The 21,529-nt window shown below is 50.5% G+C and overlaps 1 protein-coding gene across 2 annotated transcripts; it reads right to left on the reverse strand.

Moving 5' to 3' along the window:
• Nucleotides 1-403: 403 nt before the first annotated feature.
• ABO (ABO, alpha 1-3-N-acetylgalactosaminyltransferase and alpha 1-3-galactosyltransferase) lies at nucleotides 404-5,395 on the reverse strand. 2 transcript variants are annotated; one of them, XM_060299907.1, is made up of 5 exons: nucleotides 5,292-5,395; nucleotides 4,850-4,897; nucleotides 4,269-4,304; nucleotides 1,710-1,838; nucleotides 404-1,174 (listed from the first exon to the last, which is right to left on the reverse strand). In XM_060299907.1, the coding sequence occupies exons 1-5, from the start codon at nucleotides 5,315-5,317 to the stop codon at nucleotides 484-486; spliced, it is 930 nt and encodes a 309-aa protein (XP_060155890.1). In that variant the 5' UTR covers nucleotides 5,318-5,395; the 3' UTR covers nucleotides 404-483. The 2 variants fall into 2 exon arrangements, with proteins under 2 accessions (XP_060155890.1, XP_060155891.1); XM_060299908.1 differs by lacking the exons at nucleotides 4,269-4,304; nucleotides 4,850-4,897; nucleotides 5,292-5,395 and adding an exon at nucleotides 2,990-3,053.
• Between the last annotated feature and the right edge of the window lie 16,134 nt (nucleotides 5,396-21,529).

The following is a 21,529-nucleotide window of genomic DNA, read 5'->3' on the forward strand; positions in this document are numbered from 1 at the left end:
CTAAAAAAAAAGAGTTCCTTAAATTTAAATGTGAACAGTTTTGAGAGTCCCTGGGCATCAGGCACTGAGGTGTGTACTTGGCCTCTGCCGTCAGGAGCTCACATCGTAATGGGCAAGGCCAATGGGTAATGTAGGCAGAATGGCAGACATAGCCAAAGAATACACTTAGTACTTTATGGAAATGCAGAGGGAAGAGCAATTCACTTCAACCGCAGGAAGAAGAGAGAACCAAAGACAGCTTCCTAACAGGTGACCTTGTAGAGACCTTGAAGGCTCAGTCACATTTAAAGAGAATGCAGGATTAGGAGGGAATGAAAACCCGGAGCTGGGTTTGTTTGATGAGTGATGGGAGACCCTCCAGAGGAGGAAACAAAGAGACGGCCTCATCCACGTCATCAAATCTTTGGCCAATCCCTTATCAAGACAGCAGAACCACTGACATGCGCTACAGCCTGGTAACGTGGGCTCTTGGGAAGTGTGTTCTCATCGGTTCCGAATCTCTGCGTGGTTCTTGGGCACAGCCACGTATCGAAGTTTCCTGAGTAAAGGTGGTCTCTGCAGCATCTGCTCGTCCCACAGGTACTCGGGGGACAGCACCTTGCTGGGCTTGTGGTACAGCAGGTACCTGTTCAGGTGGCTCTCATCGTGCCACACAGCCTCGATGCCGTTGGCCTGGTCGGCCATCATCGCCTGATGACAGGCCACGGTGAGCCGGTAAACCTCAGGGACCGACCCCCCAAAAAAGCCTCCCGCATAGTAAAAATCACCCTCATCTCTTGGAATGTAGGCCTGAGACAAGGGTCGGCGTTCATAGGTGAAGGACTGGCGATCACCTGCGTAGAAACCAGGATGGAGGGTCCCGAAGAGAGGTGCCAGGATCTCCACGCCCACGTGGTCGCTGAACTTCATGTCCACGTCCAAGCACACCAGGTAATGGACCTCCCGGAGGAAGCGCTGCTGGGAGAAGTTGCTGATCATCTCCATCCGGTGCATGGATATGTCCTGCCAGCGTTTGTAGTTTTGGACCTCGAGGACCACCACCTGCCTCCCTTCCTGGAGGGGGATCTGGGGCACAGCCGCCGGCTGGTCAGTGAAGACATAGTAGTTGACCTTGTGTCCCACCATGAAGTGCTTCTCGGCCGTCTCCAGGAAGAGCTTCAGGAAGACCACGTATCTAAAACCCCCAGGAAAGAGAGGGTGGGTGTTAACAGACTCACACAGCAGCAAAATAATAGACTTTTAGACAAAAACACTTTGTAAAACTTTAGCCATACCTTGAGGACATTATGCTAAGTGAAATAAGCCAACCACAAAAAGTCAAGTACTACATGATTTTACTTGTATGAGGTAATAGATTGGGATAATGGAGCACACATGTATGAGCTGTGGTGCGGTTAAGCCCCTGGCACAACGGCTGGCACGTGGAAGTGGTGAACGTCAGCTGCCCATCTCTGAGAGGTTGACGCAGTGACCCCTGGAACAGATGACTCTCAGGTGTGTGGCTGCTATCTTGAGCAGCGGTCTGCCCAGTGATGCCCTGAAGATCCCACCAAGTTCACCTACGCCCAAAGTCACACGTGACTCCACACCCCAACCCACCCCGTGAGCTGAGCACCTTGTCCTGGAAAAGAGAGACACCGAGAGAGGAGTGCCCCCCTGCAGCTCGGGCCGGTTTCCTGGTTTACCCCGGGCAAGCATCCTTCACTTACTTTTTGATGGCAAACACGGTCAGCCCAATGGTGATGTTTCTGAACTGCGCATCCAAGATGGCAGAGTCAAAGGTTCCATCCCAGATGATGGGTGCAAACCAGGGAGTCATGACCAGCACGTCCACTCTCCTGGGGAGATGAGTCACAGTGTGTGAGAGCAGGGCATGGGGATGTGGGCCACAGAGAAGGATTTGCCCAAAGTTGCACAGTCTGTGAGCCACAGAGCTAGGAGCAGACAGGACTCCAGACTCCCAACCCAGGGCTCTTGGCCCCATAAGCTCAGCACCCGAGACTCAACACTCCCATCCCTTCACTGCCCTAACTTAGAGTATCTCCTGAGTACCAGCCATGTGCTGGATCCCATAGGACCCTCCTTCTATGAGGCCTTCCAACTCTGTTTCCAGGAGGAGTAGAGTCTCAACTGAGGGCAAAGCTCTAAGCCCTCTCCCAGCACATGGGTACTTTGCCATAAGAAGAAATATATATTTGCCACTACCTCCCCTCCCCTTACCTGACACAGAGCTAGTAAGACCCTTGGGATTTCGGGGGTCGTAGGAGACGTCTTTTATTCTAATGAGGTGACTCTGGGTGGGCTCGTGGGTAGTTCAGGACGGGGGCTGGTCACCAGAGAGACCAAGCCAGGATTAGAAACTTGGAACTTTCAGCCTCGTATCCCATCCTCCAGGGAAGGGAGAGTGGCTGGAGATCGAGTTAATACTCAATCATGCCGGCGTGATGAAGCCTCCATAAAAGTCCCTAAACTGTGGGGTCGGACGGCTTCCGGGTTGGTGAGCACACAGAGGTGCTGGGAGGGAGATGCTCCTGGGGAGGGCATGGGAGCCTCACCCCTTCCCCACTCCTGGCCCTATTTACCTTTTCATCTAACTGTCCCTGACCTGCACCCTTTATAACAAGCCAAGAATCTAGTAAGTAAACTGTTTTCTTGAGTTCTGGGAGCATTCTAGCAAATCATCAAACCCAAGGAGCGGGTGGTGAGAAATGATTTAGAGCCCGTCGGTCGGAAGCACGGGTGACAACCTGGCCTTGTAACGGGTGTGTGAAGTAGGGGCCCTGAGGCTGAGCCCTCCCGCTGTGGGGGTCTGTGCTAACTGCAGGGAGTGTCAGAACCACTTGGTGGGGAAAACCCACATGCTTGCTGTGAGTAGAGAAATCGCGAGTTCTCTTTCAGGGATGAAGAAGAGTTTCAAGGCCCCGCCCCTCTCAGGGGCCCTGTGTTCTCTACCCCTTCTCCATCTTCCAGCGGCACAGACGCCTCTCACCTCCGCCCCTACTCTTATTTCCCAAGTGTTCATTCAGTCGTTCATCACACCACCAGGATCCACCAAAAACGCTCACGCCAACTTGTCCCTCCAGATCCGTGCTGGCCCTCAGAAACATATGTAACTAGAAATGGTCTAGGAGCCACAGAAAAGTAAAAGGAACCAGGTAAAATTACAGGTAATTTGATACAGCAATACTTTTTTTAATGCAATATATCCAAAATATTATCATTTCAATAAGTAACTGGTATTTTTATTGAAGTATAGTTCATTTACAGTGTTGTGTTAGTCTCAAGTGTACAGCAAAGTGATTCAGTTACACACGTATGTATTCTTTTTCAGGTTCTTTTCCCATATAGGTTATTACAAGATATTGAGTAGAGTTCCCTGTGCTATACACTGGGTCCTTGTTTACCTGTTTTACGTATAGTAGTGTGTACATGTTAATCCCAAACTCCTAGTCCATTTTTCGAGTACTAAGTGTTTGAAGTCCACTGTGTACTTCACACCGACAGCACATCTCATTCTAGAGCAGTCCTGCTTCTAGTGTTCATGGCCACACGTGGCTGGCAGCTCTAGAAACTCAAGGAGGGGTGGGCGTAGGTTTCAGAAATGACAGCTAGCATTTTCAGCTCTCCTGGCAGGGATGTGGCATGACATGACAGAAACCACCCAGCTTGCGTCCCGATCTGCCCCTCACCAGCCGCAGGGCCTCAGGCAACTTCCTTCACTTCTCTGAGCCTCAGCTTCCCTGCTCATAAAATGAGGGCTGATCAAAGTGGTCTCTGGGAGACTTCCTGCCCCGAAGCTCTGGGGTCTAGTGCCTCAGAAAAGGGCCGCCGGCACTCTCTCTCTCTGGCAGTGGAAGCAGGAGGTACAGGCTAAGGAGGCTTGGATTTGGGGACAGGCGATTGCGTGTGGAGGTGAGTTTGGAACCACAGTTCCTCAGATATTTACACCCATGGAAAGACCTCAGGGATAACCCAGCCCAGACCCCTGCCATCCTTCCCCAAGAAGAAACAAAAGAAGGTTCTGTGCCTGGTATGGACCTCCACACAGCTCCTAATGACCAAGAATTAGAGGCATATTCCATCGCGCCTTCAACTTGCACCAAACCCATTAAAAACTAACCCAGCCTCCTATAGCACGGAAAGAAAGAAAAGGAAAAAGGTGAAAGAAAAGACTGAACCAGGGAGAGGAGCAAGTGAACAGAAAACAAGAGGTACGTGGTGGCAGGGAACCCACTGGCTGCAGCCGTGGCAGGAACTCGCCTACTTACGTGGGCTTGAGGAGCTGGGCCTTGGGGTAAAGCAACCTGCGGACAAGACGCACATGTGAGAAAATGCATCATAGATGCCCGTGGCTGCAAGGGTCTTCCTCCCGGTTCAGCGTGCCATCCCTGCCAGCAGGTGGCACTCAGCCACAGGGACTTCCTTCCTCCCTTCCTTCCTTCACCCAGCTGTGCCTACCCGGCCCTGGGGAGGCCACGCACTTCCCCAGGGATAAACTGATGGGGCTGAGATACGAGGAGAGGAAAGGAGGATCTTCCCTAACTGTTCTATGATACTGCTGAGGTTAGAGACCCACCCATGTCTCTTTCTTCTCTCCTTGTGCACTGTAAGTCCTTCCTGTGGTCTAATTCATTACGACTAAGGTCTTCGTGTCCTGCTTTGTTCAGGGGTGGGAAGCCCAGGGCTGGCCCGCACTCACCCCGTCCACGCCGTCCCCCCTGACAAATCTCACAACTCAGGCTCTGTGGGGTGGGGGTGGGGGGTGAGGGAGGAGTATGGAGGAGGGAGACACATGGTGACTTGCTTGGAACTAGGCACAGAAACAGCCCAAAGATGAGATCTCCGATACCTGGGTACTTCAGGTATCCTGCAGGTGTCCAGGTGACAGTCACCTTCACTGAGGGAGGAAAACAGAGTGCTTAGAGCTGGGGACAGGGTGCTGGGAGAAGCACTGCCGTGCCAGACCGGCCAGGACCCCCCGAGGGCCATCACGCCACAGCCCCTACTAAGGAAAGCTCCCCATGGCTGCAAAGCTTGGGCCGTGTGGCCAGGTGAGAGGGCCAGGGGCGGGAAGCAGGGCAAAGAAACCTCGGACACGCTGACCCTGTCTGGGAGTTTGGTGCTCAGCTCTGCCCAAAGGGATTCCACGCCCGATGGTGACAAAGCGGCCTGGGGAGAGCCCCGCTCTGGGACGAAGGACAGGAGCCGTGGCTGCCCAGGTTGGCCCTGGAATCCCAAAGGAAGCTCTGGCAATGCCCCCCTCACCCCTGGGAGCCCAGCTCCCACCCTACCTGGACTCCTTTTTCTCCAGCTGCATCTGCCGCAGAACCACTCTGTGTGTAACCTGGCTGCAGAGAGGAAAGGTTCTCAGTCATTCCTTCAAAAGTAGCATCTTGCTAAGAAAGTGCTCCCTCAAGAGGAGAGGGGGCTAACCAGGCAAATGCTAGGTTCGCATCCACTTCCACCAGCCCTGCCCTCCCTGCCAGCCCCGCCCCTCCCCAGCCCCGCCCCCTATGCCAGCTCCCCCCTCTCCCCAGCCCCGCCCCCTCCAGAGCCGCTACCTCTCCCCCAGTCCCGCCTTCCCGCACCAATCCTGACCCCCACCACCGAAGAAGCTTGGTGGCGCCTGTCCCCATCCTGAAGACCAAGCAAAGGTTCGTTCCTGGGCGAGGCTCAGGAATGCCAACGTTTGTGGGTGGAAGGAGGTGAAAGTTATTACCTAAATGGCAGACGCCCCTGTTGGCCCTGCAGGTGGTGGACCTCAGGGCTGCTGAGAGAGTAGTCCCGTCAGCTTAGCCCATTCATCCACCCTCTGTCCAGCAAGCATTTGCTGGGCCCCCAAGTGCTGAACAGAGGAGGGAGCTGGACCGGAATTGGTTCTGAGGTCCTGCATCTCAGCCCTGCCCCTGTCAAGTGTTGTGACATGAGGCAAGGAGTATCTGCAAGATGGGAATTACAGTGTCATTCACGGCTTCTCTGGGATCATTGTTACAGGGGAAAAAACCTAGCCGGTCTCATTCCGTTAACGTAAGTAAGTTGTAAGTAGGTTAAGTCACGTAAGTCATAAATCCCCACCTGCCGTAGGGTCCCAGGGCTGTTACCATCCTCCTTACCTATAGAAGCCCAGAAGTACAGCACAAAGCAGGATCGAGCACAGCCAGACCTTGGCGCTCTTTCTGCAGAATTCTGTGGAGAGGAAGCCTAGGTCACTTGGGGCTAGTTTACCTGGTCCCCAAATCACCTTGTTGAGACCAGAATTGGGCACTGGCCAGGAACGGCCTCCTGTCGGCTCCAGCCGGAAGCCCTCTCCCTCTTTTGTGCTCACAGGGAAGGTGGGTGATAACCTCTCCTGGAAGCATAATCCCTTTGAGCCTCGCCCTGCAGCCCCTGGGCACCTGTCTGATGCCCCTGCTTGTTGGCAGGCCCCCAGGGGGCCAGGACCACTCGCACGCTCCAAAGGAGCGGCTGAGATGGACTGTGGCCATGAATGGACCAGCAGGGTGGGTGACGAGACACAGAAGGGCTGTGAGAGACAAAGCTCGCCGAGGGGATGCCAACCCCCATAAACACCCGAAGCCCTGATGCTGTAGGAGCTCACGCAGAGTTACACGCAGCAAAAACAGTAAGGCCTGGGAGACCACTGCAGGGATGCTACACTTCCAAGGAACACGCACGTTTGAAGGAAGCTGTATCATATGCGTTAGTAAAATCTTAGCTGAAGCCTGTGGGTTTAACAAGCTCCACCCTTGATAAAGAACCCCCCACCCCATAGCCACTGCACCGCTGGGTCTCGGAGGCCCAAGTCTGATGTCCCAGCAGCCAGAATCTCGTTGATCACAAATACGAGGGGCTCCCAAGTGTTGGACTAAGAAAACTACGTACATCTGGGTGCAGCCCAGAAACATTTACCAAAGAATTTCATTTGGTAAGGGTATATACCTCAGTTTCCTCTGACTGGGTATGAAAATGTGAAAACCCAGGGATGTATAAACTCAGGGGTGTATCCAAAAACATGTGCTTCTATCTATAATAGCCAAGATACGGAAGCAAACTAAATGTCCATCGACAGATGAATGGATAAAGAAGATGTGGTACTTATATACAATGGAGTATCACTCAGCCATAAAAGAATGAAATAATGCCATTTGCACCAACATGGATGGACCTGGAGATTATCATACTAAGTGAAGTAAGGCAAACAGAATAAGACAAATATCACATGATATCACTTATATGTGGAATCTTAAAAAAATATATACAAATGAACAGAAATAGACACACAAACAGACGTAGGGGAAAGGAGTGGGAGAGGGATAAATTAGGAGTTTGGGATTAACGTATACACACTACTATATATAAAATAGATTACTAACAAGGACTGACTGTATAGCACAGAGAACTATACTCAGTATTATATAATAACCTATAAGGGAAAAGAAAAAGAATATATATATGTATAACCAAATCACTTTGTTGTATACCTGAAACTAACACAACACTGTAAATCGACTATATGTCAATAAAAACATAAAAATTAAAAACAAAACAAAACAAAAACGTGCTTATACAAGTTTACAGTGAATTTGGTAACATTGTATCATTTTGTATAAACTCTATGTGTCCTATATTTTAAATGTTTAAGGGAATTTGATATGTCCAATTTGTGTTTGATTTAATAAATGGACAAGATTAAGTGCATAAGAAGTTTTTGTCATACTTGAGAGTCTGTTCTGTCCCATTGTGTGTGTCTGAGAGAGAATTACATCAATTAAGCTTATAGTCATATTTTAAAACAAATTAAGCTGGGTGGAAATAATCCAGATAAAAGCAAATATTTAATGGAGGATTCCATTTCTATATAATTCTAGAAAATGCAAATTAATCTATAGTGCTAGAAAACAGAACAGTGGTTGCCTGAGGATGGAGGTGGGTAGGTAAGCATGGCAGGGAGGGATTGCAAATGAGCACGGGACTCTTTGGGGGTAATAATAGCTATATTAATTTTTGTGACTGTAGCGATGGTCTTGCAGGTGTATACATATCAAAAGTTACTAAATTCTGCACTTTAAATAAATGTGCAGTTTATTATATGTCCACTTTACCCCTATAAAGCTGCTTTAAAAAAAAAGAAAGAAAAAGAAATGCATCCAGATTGGAGAGGAAAAAGCTGATCTGTCTTTGTCTCCATACTACATGTTCATCTATGTAGCAAATCTGATGGAATCTATAAAAAAGCTACTAGAACTAATAAGTGAGCTGGTGAGTTTAGCAAAACCACAGGATACAAGGTCAATATACAAAAATCAATTGTTATTTTCTATACTAACAACCAACAATCAGAAATGGAAATTAATAAAACAACCCATTCACAATAGTATAAAAAATACGAAATACTTTGTCAGAAAAGTCTGACCAAAAAATGTGCAAAACATGGGCAGGGAGAACTACAAAACATTGCTGAGAGACACTAAGGAAGTCTTTTAAAATGGTGAGAACTACCGTGATCATGGATCAGGAGACTTAATATTGTTAAGACGTCAAACCTCCCCAAATTAACTTATAGATTCAATATATTAATAATTCCAATCAAAATCCCAGCAAGGTTTTTGGAGAAATTGACTAACTGAATTCTAAAATCCGTATGGGAATGCAAAGGACTTATAGCAGTCGAAATAACTTTGAAAAATATAAATAAATTCAAAGGACTACATAATTTTAAGTTCTGTCTATTGGAAAGTTAGCATAATCAAGACCAGGTGAACTTCATTAAGATAAACCAATCAATGGAGCAGAATAGAGTCCAAGGGCTTCCCTGGTGGCGCAGTTGTTGAGAGTCCGCCTGCCGATGCAGGGGACACAGCTTCGAGCCCTGGCCCGGGAAGATCCCACATGCCGCAGAGCAGGTAAGCCTGTGCGCCACAACTACTGAGCCCACGTGCTACAACTACTGAAGCCCCCGCGCCTAGAGCCCGCGCTCCGCGACAAGAGATGCCACCACAATGAGAAGCTCGAGCACCGCAACGAAGAGTAGCCCCCGCTCGCCGCAGCTAGAGAAAGCCCGCGCAGCAATGAAATTCAATCTCACGATAGGAAGAGCAGTGCAAATAAGGGTTGTACAAGTCTCCAGTTTTCACCCATTGGGTGAGTAACGGGGTGTTGGCTGTGCCATGGCAATAAGGCACCTGCGGGAGCAGGTGAACAGGAAGAAATAGCTGTGGTCAGGGCAGGGGTGCAGCAGAGAGTGACATCTGTACACTGCTCATATTCTTGTGACATCTCCACCTCCAGCTCCCCTCCCGGTTCTCATGAGCTTCCCTTTCCAGAAAATCTTGTAAAGGAAAGTCCTCTACACCCGAGCATTCCAAACCTTCTTCCGTCCTTTACACTCACTAGCCAGCCTTTCACCCTGACTGCCTCACTGAAACTTCCCTCGACAAAGGCTCCAGTGATCTCGGCAGCCTCAATCCAGTGTTCCCTTCCTTGTCTGAATTAACCCGTCAGCCACAGTGGAACTCTGCTCTCTTTGGTCTATTTCCCAGGCCACACCTGCCCAGCTGGCCTTTGCTCTTTCTCTTCCTGTAGCACAAATGTTGGAGACTCCAGGGGCAGTCCTGGGCTCCCTCCTGTACCCACACTCACCACCCAGGGGTTCCTACCTTGTACCAGAGCATTAAATATCATATTTACACTGCTGACCATCCAGTCATTTCTGCAGCCTTCACCCCTCTGTGGACATGTGGACTAGGAAACTGGACCATTCATGGCCATCCCCACTGAAGGCACATCAACATTATCATGGCCAAACAGGACTGTAGGTCTCCAAGGGGGACCAAGGGGGGCACTCCTCCTGTCTCATGATAGGGCATCACCATGCATCAAAAGCTCTAAGGCTGGGAATTCCCTGGTGGTCCAGTGGTTAAGACTTGGTGTTCTCACTGGTGGGGCCTGGGTTCGATCCCTGGTTGGGGAACTAAGATCCCGCAAGCAGTGCGGCATGGCCAAAAAAAAAAAAAAGGTCTCCAAGGCGTCTTTAATACTTCCTTTCCCTCCCACCCTGAATCCAATTCACTATCACACCGTGTCAGCTCCACCTTCAAAATGTATCCCTGGTGCATGTCGTGTGGAAAAAGCTACGGCAATTCTTCAAAAAACTAAGCACAGAATTCCCATATGATCCAGCAATTCCGCTCACAGGTATATAACCAAAAGAGGTAAAAGCAGAGACTCAAAGAGATATTTGGACACCCGTGTTCACAGCAGTATTTATTCACAAGAGCCAAAAACACAATGTCCATCGATGGTTGGTGGATAAAGAAAATGTGTGGCATCCACACAATGGGATAGGAGTCAGCCTTGGACGTCCCTGGTGGCACAGTGGTTAAGAATCTGCCTGCCAATGCAGGGGACACGGGTTGGAGCCCTGGTCTGGAAAGATCCCACACGCTGCGGAGCAACTAAGCCCGTGCACCACAACTACCAAGCCTGTACTCTAGAGCACTCGAGCCACAACTACTGAGCCCATGCGCCACAACTACTGAAGCCCACATGCCTAGACCCTCTGCTCTGCAACAAGAGAAGCCACCCAATGAGAAGCCCAAAGAGTAGCCCCTGCTCGCCGCAACTAGAGAAAAGCCCACACGCAGCAACAAAGACTAACGCAGCCAAAAATAAATAAATAAATAGCTAGCTAGCTAGCTAGCTAAAGGAGTCAGCCTTAAAAAGGCTTGTCCTGAGCTGCAACATGGATGGACTTCAAGGACATTATGCCAGGTGAAGTAAGCCAGTCACAAAAGGACAAATCCTGTAGAATTCCGCTTGTCTGAGGGACCTAGAATAGTCAAGTCCTCAGGGACAGAAAGTAGATGGTGGGGAGTCAGGGGCTGGAGCGGCGGTAGAGGGGAGTTCAGGTTTCCATCTGGGGAGATGAAAGAGTTCTGGAGATGGATGGTGGTGATGGTGTACTTAATGCCACTGAAATGTACACTTAAAAATGGCTTAAATGATAAGTTTCTTGTTATATATTTTACCACAATAATTCTTAAAAAAAAATAAAAGTGGGCAGACGAATGGGTTGGGCTTGCATGCTCATCTGCCGCCCCTGACGGGGTTCAGCGGCCTGAGCTAGCTGATGGAAGAATGGGCAGAAGTCGGCTCCTGTCCAGCAAAGCCGATTCCTGACCTCGGGGACCCCCTTTGTCTGCGTATCGGCATGCTGGACGGCTGGTGTTCGTAGGCCGCCTTCCCCGATCTACCCTGCCGGGTGCTGAGAGCTGGGCTATCATGGGCCAGCTCGACCATTTCTCTGCTTGTAAGTTTCCCCCAACATCCTGCGTGGTGTCCGCCTTGCCCAGTGGCACCGGGGACGTGTGTCCTGACACTTCTCCTGCCCCCTCTCTAGACGGTGTCTGGTACACAGTAGAAGCTCAATGCACAGATGTGGATGGAATCTTCTCCGCCCACACCTTGTGCAGCACAGCTGCTCGGTAGTTCAGGGCTGGGGACTGGTCTGGGTTCTGGCGCTTCCCAGCTGACTTTCTGAGCCCCCCACTCCTCACTCATTTCTGAAACAGAGCGGGCTGGCCTCCCAGCTGACTTTCTGAGCCCCCCACTCCTCACTCATCTCTGAAACAGAGCGGGCTGGCCCAGGTGAACCTGAAGTTCACAGTTTCTGTTGCAGAGTGCGAGGAGCTCTCCTCTGCTCCCGGACAAATGCAGGGCGTGTGGCTCTGGCCCAGGAAGTGAGCCCAGGAAGGGAGGGAGCAGCGAGGTGTGCTGGATGGACCAGACAGAGGAGGGGGAGTTAGGATGCTGGACGAGACCGTGGAAAACACCTGCTCTCCGAGGATCCAGAGAGACTGGAAACTGGACCGCCAGGCCCCAGGGGTGGTCTGGGTGACACCCGGGCAGGATGTCGAAAATGGTGCCAGGGAGGGCCATGGGATCTGGCTGGCTCTGGGCACTGGTAGCCCTTCCTACCACCCACCACCCTCACAAGGGCCTCTCTGCTTTGGTCATGAAGAGTACACTCTGAGAACACACGGCTTTAGGGAACGAGTACAAACATGAACCAGGAATACTGGTGCATGCCAGTCTGTTTGGGAACACGATTTCTTCCGGGAGCCCTGCCCGAGGCCCAGCCCCACCCAGGTCAGTCTGGCCGCTTCCCATCAGTGAAAGAGAATTTTTGCGTTAAATGTCACAAAAAGAGGTGGCCGTGTCCTCTGTTCTTCTCCTCCAGGGAGATGTGCACTCCTCCACGCACCCAGGGGCTCCCATTAGCAGGCGGGGGCCTGGGTCCTGCCCGTGCTGAGCCCTGACGCCCAGGACGGCAGAAGTCCCATCCCCCTCCGCTGCCTCCTCGCAGGTGCTGGCATGCGCCCCCCACCCCAGCCGGTCCCTGTCCTTGGAGCCAGGAAGGAACAGAAGGAGTGAGGAACCGTGTTGGCGTTTGTGGCCTCCCGGGACCCTCCCAGCTTCTCACCAGGGCCACCTCCTCCTGCTTGGGGTGCTGGGCGGATGAGGCACAGGAGCCTTCCTAGGTGTCTGGAAAGCCCAGAGCCCCGCGGTCCCTCCCCTACCCTTCTCCACTGGTCCAGTAAATAGAGACTCCGGGGGCCGGTCGGGGGTTGGGTGGGTTCTAACAAGTAAGACCTGAGTGGTTGCCAGGCAGAGCCTCCAGCCCTCAACCCCGGAGGCACAGACCACCCTCTGGGGAGCTTAGTGCTGCTCTGCCCCTTCCTCGTCCTCCCTCTTTTGTCCCCTCCCCTCTGCCTTTTGACCCGCAGCCTCACAAGGTGACGCTGGGTCAGATCAGGGCTGGGTTCATGACGTCCAGGACCCAGCCTGGACGTAGGGAGGCTCTTGTCCCCTTGGCCCTTTCCTCCTTCCCTCCCTGCCTCTCTCTCCATCAACACCTCCACCTCCCCACAACCCCTGCCAGGTGCCCTGGGTTCCTACCTCCCACACAGGCACTGGCTGTGTCCAAGCTCCTGGGAGGAACTTGGACCAGGCAGTCTTTACAGCAGGAGGAAATCCTTCACTGACTGCCTTCTCTCTTCTCTGGGGCCCAGACAAGTAGAGGAAAGAGAAGGCCGGGGAGAGGGGGCAGGCAGAGGTGCTCCTACCTGCAGGAGAGCCGGGCAGGAGCTTGGCATGTCAAATCAGGACAGCTCCACCGAGGGTCTGCCTTCCACCCTCCTCCACCCTGGCCACGTCCCATCCATCCTACTTCCCTGGAAGCCAGCAGCGTCCCTACCCAAGACCACCCCCAACACATGCAAGCGCAGCTCCCCAGACCTTCTCTGCTCCCGCTGTCCTCGCCAAGGCTGGCTCTGGACCTCTGGCTCTAGTGCAGCTGGGAAAGCTGGGCCAGACTGTCAGATGCCTAGAGCGGGGCCCACAGCTCCATTCCTGGAGCCCTTGGCCTTCCCCACTCACCTCTGGGGTCCATGGCTCCTGGGACCGACCGCAGGCCAGAAGCCTGGAGGCAGATATGGGGGGTGGCAGGCAGAGGTCAGCCCGCCAGAAGCTACACACAGCTCAGAGCTCAGGCTCAGAGCCAGGTTAACCGGAGAAGTAAAGTCCAGCTCCTTCCCCAGGGCCAACCCCACCTGTCCATTCTTTCGGGGAGGAGTCAGGGGTCAGGGAGGAGCCTCAGCAGATTTCCTGTTTGTCCAAATCTACCCAGCGCTGCCAGCCAGGTGAGTTCCACTACAAAAGCCAGACTTGTCGGCTGGATGCCCAAAGCCAGCTGCCCCCAACAGCCCCGGGGGCAGCATCTCGCCCCCACCTCAGATCACAGAGAGGCCCAGTTGGTGGCTTCCCTTGCTCTCAGGGCCAAGCCCTGCCCCTTGCTCTGCTCCTCAAGCCCAGAGGTGGGTGTGTGTGTGTGTGTGTGTGTGTGTGTGTGTGTGTGTGTGTGTGCGGGGATTTGACCCCTGCTCACCTCTCCAGCTAAGCTCGTCCTCGCTCCACACCCCACCTCTCCTAGGCCATCTCTCCATCCTGGGGACTGCTTTTCTCACAACACCTGGCATATCACCTGCCCAACGGCCAAATAGCCCAGAGGTCCTGGACACTCTCTGGGTCTCATCATTTTCTCTGGCGGAACGTTCCTGGTGCCGGAGAATTCCAACACACAGGGATAAAGAGGAGTGTCAATGAAATTCTCAGTAGAGGCTCTGCTCCTGGGAGGTTGTCACCTGTGTCTTTAGGGGAGGCCCATCTGGGGTGTGGGAACATCAGGCCCGTGGACCCCATCCAAGAATTCAACATGGCACAGCTCAGGGGGAGGAGGCAGCCCACTCTCTGCCCCTCTCCCCCCAGCCCATGCTTCCTGTGCAGGTTCCCCACTGGCAGAGGGACAGGGATGAGGGGACCAGGCTGGACGAGAAGAAGCCAGAGGCTCCGACCAGTGGCTCACGCCGTCATCCTGCAACCTGGATGCTCTCTTCTCCTCTCCAGCCGACAACCCTGGGTGCCAGCCACTGGGGATGGAAGAAGGGGTCCTACCACGAAGCATCCCAAGGGCATGTCCTAGCCTGTGCCAAGCTGGGAGTGGGGGGAGCAGAGCTGGGTCCACAGAGGCCCCTTGTCAGGGTCACATGGCAGCAGGAGAAGATGAATGAACTGTTACTCAGCCATAAAAAAAAAAAAAAATGCCATTTGCAGCAACATGGATGGACCTAGAGATGGTCATACTAAGTGAAGTAAGTCAGGCAGAGAAAGACAAACATCATATGATCTGGCTTGTATGTGGAATCTAAAAAAATGATACAGGGGCTTCCCTGGTGGCACAGTGGTTGAGAGTTCACCTGCCGATGCAGGGGACACGGGTTCGTGCCCCGGTCCGGGAAGATCCCACATGCCGCGGAGCGGCTGGGTCCGTGAGCCACGGCTGCCGAGCCTGCGCGTCCGGAGCCTGTGCTCCGCAACGGGAGAGGCCACAACAGTGAGAGGCCCACGTACCGCAAAAAGAAAGAAAAACAAAAAACAAACTGATACAAATGAACTTATTTACAAAACAGAAATAGACTCACAGACATAGAAAACAAATGTATGGTTACCAAAGGGGAAAGGGTGGCAGAGGGAAAAATGAGGAGTTTGAGATTAACATATAGACACTACTATATATAAAATAGATAAATAACAAGTTTCTACTGTATAGCACAGGGAAATATACTCAATATCTTGTAATAACCTATAATGGAAAAGAATCTAAAATACATATATAGGTATGTATATATATGTATGTATAACTGAATCCTTGCTGTACACCTGAATTAACGCAACATTGTAAATCAACTATATTTCAATAAAAATTGTTTAAGAAGCTGAGTGAGAAATCAACGGTCACCCCTATCTCACACCATATACAAAAAAATTAACTCCATTTTGAGTTAATTTTTGTTAACCTAAATATAAGAGCTTAAACCATAAAACTCAGGGGAGGGACTTCCCTGGTGATGCAGTGGTTAAGAATCTGCCTGTCAGTGCAGGGGACACGGGTTTGAGCCCTGGTGCGGGAAGATCCCACATGCCGCGGAGCAAATAAGCCCATGCGCCACAACTACTGAGCCTGCACTCTAGACCCCGCGAGCCACAGCTACTGAAGCCCTTGTGCCTAGAGCCCGTGCTCCGCAACAAGAGAAGCCACCGCAATGAGAAGCCCGCGCACCGCAACGAAGAGTAGCCCCCCCTCGCTGCAACTAGAGAAAGCCCGTGCACAGCAGTGAAGACCCAATGCAGCCAAAGATAATAAATAAATAAATTAATTAATTAAATAAAACTCAGGGGAAACATAGAGGTTTTTTGACCTGGACTCTTAGATATGACTGCAAAAGCATACGCAACAAAAGGAAAAAAGGTAAGTTGGGCTTCATCTGAATTTTAAACTTTTGTGCATCAGAGGACACTGTCAAGAGAGTAAAAAGACCACCTACAGAATGGGGGAAAATATTTGTAAATCACATATCTAATAAGAGTCCAGCGTCCAGGGCTTCCCTGGTGGTGCAGTGTTTGGGGGTCCGCCTGCCGATGCACGGGACGGGGGTTCGTGCCCTGGTCCGGAAGGGTCCCATGTGCCATGGAGCAGCTGGACCCGTGGGCCATGGTCGCTGGGCCTACTCATCCTGGGCCTGTGCTCCACGGTGGGAGAGGCCACAGCAGTGAGAGGCCCCCGTATCGCAAAAAAAAAAAAAAAAAAAAGAGTCCAGCGTCCAGAATATATAAAGAAGTCCCAGAACTCAACAAACAACACCCAATTTCAAAATGGACATTTCTTCAAAAAAATATATACACACATAGCCAATAAGCACATGAAAATACGCTCAACCCCACTAGCCATCGAGGATATACATACACATCAAAGCCACAGTGAGATAACACTTCACACCCACTGAAATTGCTATAATCCAAAAAATGGAAAATAACCAGTGCTGTGAGTATGTGGAAAAACTGGAACCCTCATACTTTGTTGGTGGGAATGTAAAATGGTGCATTTGCTGTGCAAAACAGTGTGACAGTTCCCCAAAAATGTAAACATAGAATTACCATATGACCCAGCAATTCCACTCCTAGGTATAGACCCAAAGGAATTGAAAACAGATACAAAAACAAGTACATGTACGCAGATGTTTATAGCAGCACTGTTCACAATAGCCAAAAGGTAGAAATAGCCCCAGTGTCCATCAACAGATGAGTGGATGGACACAATGTGGTCTATCCATACAACGGAGTGTTATTCAGCCATAAAAACGAATGAAGTACTGATACATGCCGCATCGCGGATGAATCTCAAAAACAATGTGATCAGTGAAAGAAATGAGACACGAAGGCCACTGTGACATAATTCCACTTATATGAAGTATCGAGAACGGGGAAATCTGTAGAGATGAACACAGATCGGTGGTTGCGGCGGCGCTGGGGTGGGGTGGGGGGAGGGGCAGGAGGGGGAGGAGGGAATGGGGAGTAACTGCTTACTGGGTACCGCACCTTTCTAGGGGGAGATGAAAATGTTCTGAAGCAAAATTCAGATGATGGCTGCATAACATTTTGAGTGGACTAGATGCTGCTGAATTGGATGCTTCAAAATGATTGACTTTGCGTTACGTGAATTTCCTCTTAATATGTTTTAAAAATCAGCTGTGTTGTATTTTCTACCACTGGCTCAGGATGAACAAGTAAAGGATATTTTCTTGTCGAGCAACCATGTCTCCCAGTTCCTGACGTTGGGTTCTTCTTGCCAGGGGAAGCTTGGGCTTTGATGGGTCTGGGGATGAGACAGAGGGAGGGTCTCCAGCGCACGCCAAGCCTGGGGTGGCCGGCCATCTGCTGGGGGCACCTGCATGAGTACCTGTGGGGCTGGACACTGAGATCGAGGCCTGGGGAACAGAGCGGGGACCCCCGGAGGCCCGGCCTGAGGTCAGGGACAAGGACCACCATGTGGCACTATGTGGCTGAAGGAACAATGGCCACCATGTGACCAGGAGAGGAAAGAATGGAGCACACTCATGGTAACGCCTCAAACTGGCCCCTAGGTTCCAGATGCTAGGCACACTGGTGGGGCAGAGCCTGATCCAACGTTAATTAAGGAAGAATATATATGACGTTGCCCAAGCCCAGCTGGCAAGGAGTCCATCCAGCTAGGTTACGACCATGTTACAGCTCTAGTTCTTTCCTCAAACTTTCTTCCGCCACTGCCTTACCAAAGGGGAAAAGAGGGTACCCCTCCGGTCTTCCCTGCCTCTGCCCCCAGCCTGCAGGGCCCCTGCCCCAGCGGCTCTGTGGCTGTGCTCCCCGATGTCCTGGCCATACCCTTGCCCGGTGCTGTTCTAGTCAGTCCAGTCTTCCCCAGCCCGTGTTCCGCCCACCCTTATCTCCTGATTTATCAGACATTTACCAATGTGACAGAGGACTTTGAGCCCTGGCTCACGCTTGATCCCAGACACGCAGGACCATTCCCTCCTCAGCTGAGTAACAAGCGTTCGCCCCTCCCCGCCCCCCTCAGCCAACCAGCACCTGCGCCGCCAGGTCACTTTAGGAGGGAGAGCCCTTTGAACACACATGGTCCTCAGACAGAGTCCCCCGGCAAGACCCTCCCACCCCGACGACCTTCCCTCCCCTGCGGCTGCGAGGCCCACCAAAGCAAACTCCCTGTGGCCCCCAGAACGCCTTCATCTCTCTCCCACCACCGCATCTGCCTCCATGCCCCTCACCTCCAGCTGGTTTTCCAGGCACCACTCCCCTGGGGGTCTTCCTGCCACCCCTGGCCTGCGTGCACTGGGCACTGCCCCACGGAGGCCCGGACCACACCGCTCAACGGTGCTTCGCGTCCCCTATAGAATGCGAGGCCCGCGGGCGGGGATGAGGTATTCTGCCATCGTGTCCCCAACAAACCTGTTGCATAAAGATTCGTTTACTCAGTGGCTCTGGCTGGGGGCCTGTGCATGGCAGGCCCCGTTGGAGGCATCGGGGAGACCCGGTGAAGAACGGAGGACAAGGTCCCCCTCCTGCCCTCTGTCCCCAGCACTGCAGCCGCCATCCAGCTCGGTGTCCTTGATCCCCTCCCCCCTCATTAGCTGGCTGCCCCTCCCCAGATGTCCACATTCTCTGTCCCCACCCTGAGAAACAGCCAGCTGGACGGGTCACGTGGCTTCAGCACCAGCGCAGGCGTCCATCCTCAAGGGAGCCTCAAGGCCTGGTCACAGCCCCGCCCCTGTCCCGGCTCTTCCTCTCCCAGTTCCGTCATCTGTGTCACTCCTTTGGCGCCCAGGATGAGTCCCTTTCCTGGTGCACCCCGGGCTCTCCTCGACTCCCCGCTGCGCCCGCTCCACAAGCCGCCTGGAGCCTCCCCTCCCGCCGGTGACTCCAGGCCTCCTCTCCTGCTGCCCTCCCTCTTGCCTGCGTGGCCAAGCTCCCGGACAGCCCGTATGCCTGCAGTCCCCCCCTGCACCCAGTTATCTGTTTGATTTTTTTAAAATAAGGGAAGTGCTTGTAGCAGGTTCACAATGTTAATAAGAAGGAATCGATTCTGCTCCAAACCTTCTTGATCCCCAAGTCCCACCCCTAGAGACCACTTCCATGTTGTTCCTGATTTTTCTCGAACTTGCATCCCTACTTTAATAACTTGCACCTATATCGTTCTTTATGCATCTATTTATGGGTGTTTTTTCTTTCTTCCAGTTTTTCAGAGATATAATTGACATACAGCACTGTACACGTTTAAGGTGTACAGCATAATGATTTGACTTACACACATCATGAAGTAATTATCACAATGAGTCTGGTGAACAGCTGTCATCTCATAGAGACACAAAATTAAAGAAGTAGAAAAAATATTTTCCTTGTGAGGAGAACTGTTAGGACTTACTCTTAACAACTTTTCAGATATAACATACAGCTGTGTTAATTATATTTATCGTGTTGTACATTACATCCCTAGTATTTATTTATCTTATAACTGGAAGTTTGTACCTTTTGACCACCTTCATCCAGTTCTCCCTTCCCCCACCCCCTGCCTCTGGTAACCTCACATCTAATCTCTTTTTCTATGAGCTTGTTTGTTTTTGAAGTATAATTGACCTCCAACACTGTTAGTTCTTGTTAAGCAACATAGTGATTTGGTATTTCTATGTATTTCAAAACGATCACCACAATAAGTTTAGTTACAGTGTGTCACCATACAAAGACATTCCATAGCTATTTACTATATTCCTCCCATATCTATACATACATGTATGATTATTTGAAGTTGCTGATCTCTTAAGTTCAAATGCATTTTTACAACAGCCCTGCATTTAAAAAACAATAATAAATTTTATTTATTTATTTATTTATTTATGTGCAGGCTTCTCTTGTTGCCGAGCACGGGCTCTAGGCGTAGCCCTGCCTTTTTACTATACCCACCCCCCAGCATTTGGTTTTTGACTTTATATTTTACATCTTTTTGTTTTGTGTATCCCTCAACCACTTACTTTGGATATAGATGATTTTACTACTTCCTACTAGCTTTGTATATGGTTGCTTTACTACCTTTAATGTATGTTTGCCTTTACCAATGAGCTCTAGTTGTGGCCCCTTCTTCGCTTAGAGAAGTTCCTTTAACACTTTTTTTTTTAACATCCTCATTGGAGTATGATTGCTTAACAATGGTGTGTTACTTTCTGCTTGTAAAGCTGGTTGGGTGGTGCTAAACTCTTTTAGCTTCTGTTTGTCTGTAAAGCCTTTGATCTCTCCATGAAATCTGAACAAAAGCCTTGCCAAGCAGAGTATTCTTGGCTGTAGGTTTTTCCCTTTCATCGCTTTAAATATATCCTGCCACTCCCTTCCTGCCTGCAGAGTTTCTGCTGAAAAGTCAGCTGTTAGCCTAATGGGAGTTACCTTGTAGGTAACTTGTTGCTTTTCCGTTGCTGCTTTGAATATTCTCTTTAAGTTTTGCCATTTTAATTACAGTGTGTCTTGGTGTGATCCTCTTTGGGTTGATCCCATCTGAGACCCTCTGTGCTTCCTGGACCTGGATGCCTGTTTCCTTTCCCAGGTGAGGGAAATTTTCAGCTATTATGTCTTCAAATATGTTCTCAGCCCCTTTCTCCCGTCTTCTTCTGGGACCCCCTATAAAATCATGGCTTTTTTTCTGTGTCCCTTGGCGTGTTTTTAGGAGTGCTTATTCTTTTCATATGCTACTTCTAATTTTATTTAATTTCTGTGATGATTTCTTTTTTCCCACTCTTTGAGTTTAACCTTCAGTTTTTCTGCTTTGTGTTTTGTTTTACCAAGGAGATTGCTTCATTTTTTAAAATTAATTCATGGAGAAATATTTGAAAACAATTTCATCTGTTCTATGGCATAAGTTTTTTGGCATGGGTTCTTCATCTGCCATGAGTTTCACCTGTTCTTTTCCCCCTTTTTAACCTTGTAGTATCGTTACATAGGTCCTATGCTAATTCCCATTTTGAAACTCATCCATAAATAAGGTATTTCCTGGCATAGATATTTGCACAAGTGTCATTGTGGGAAGGAACGAGAATCATAATCAAGGGTAACAAGGGTTTTCCTAATGTGTAAATTCCTCCAGCCTTTACATCCCTGAGTCAGAGAGGAAAGGAAGCTGTAGGATTGTTCCCAGTGCAATGTCTCTCTAATCCCAGCCCCCAACACACAGTCCTGCAAATATACCTTATCTTTGTGCGTCTTCACCCAGCATCCCACCCTCTGCTTCTCGGAAGCAAACCTCCACACAGGCTCCGACTACCATATCACCCATCACATCCTCATTGCTAGAGCAGGATTTTGTGTTTGCACCTTGGAGAAGGGGACTCACCAATGTTTCCAGAGACCTGGAGCCAAGTACATCCCCTCCTCACTTCATTTTGCTCCCCTGATCCATCTCTATTATTTTTCACACCCTGTCCACCTCTTCAGATACCTCTAAGAATTTGTTTTCTTTGTTGTTGTTTTTTTTTCCCCATTTGGCTTTTGGTATTTTCTGAAAGGAGAACAGAGGAAATGCCAACTTTAGACTGACATCTTC

Source organism: Globicephala melas, chromosome 6, assembly GCF_963455315.2.
Source record: "Globicephala melas chromosome 6, mGloMel1.2, whole genome shotgun sequence".
NCBI classification, from domain to species: domain Eukaryota; kingdom Metazoa; phylum Chordata; class Mammalia; order Artiodactyla; family Delphinidae; genus Globicephala; species Globicephala melas.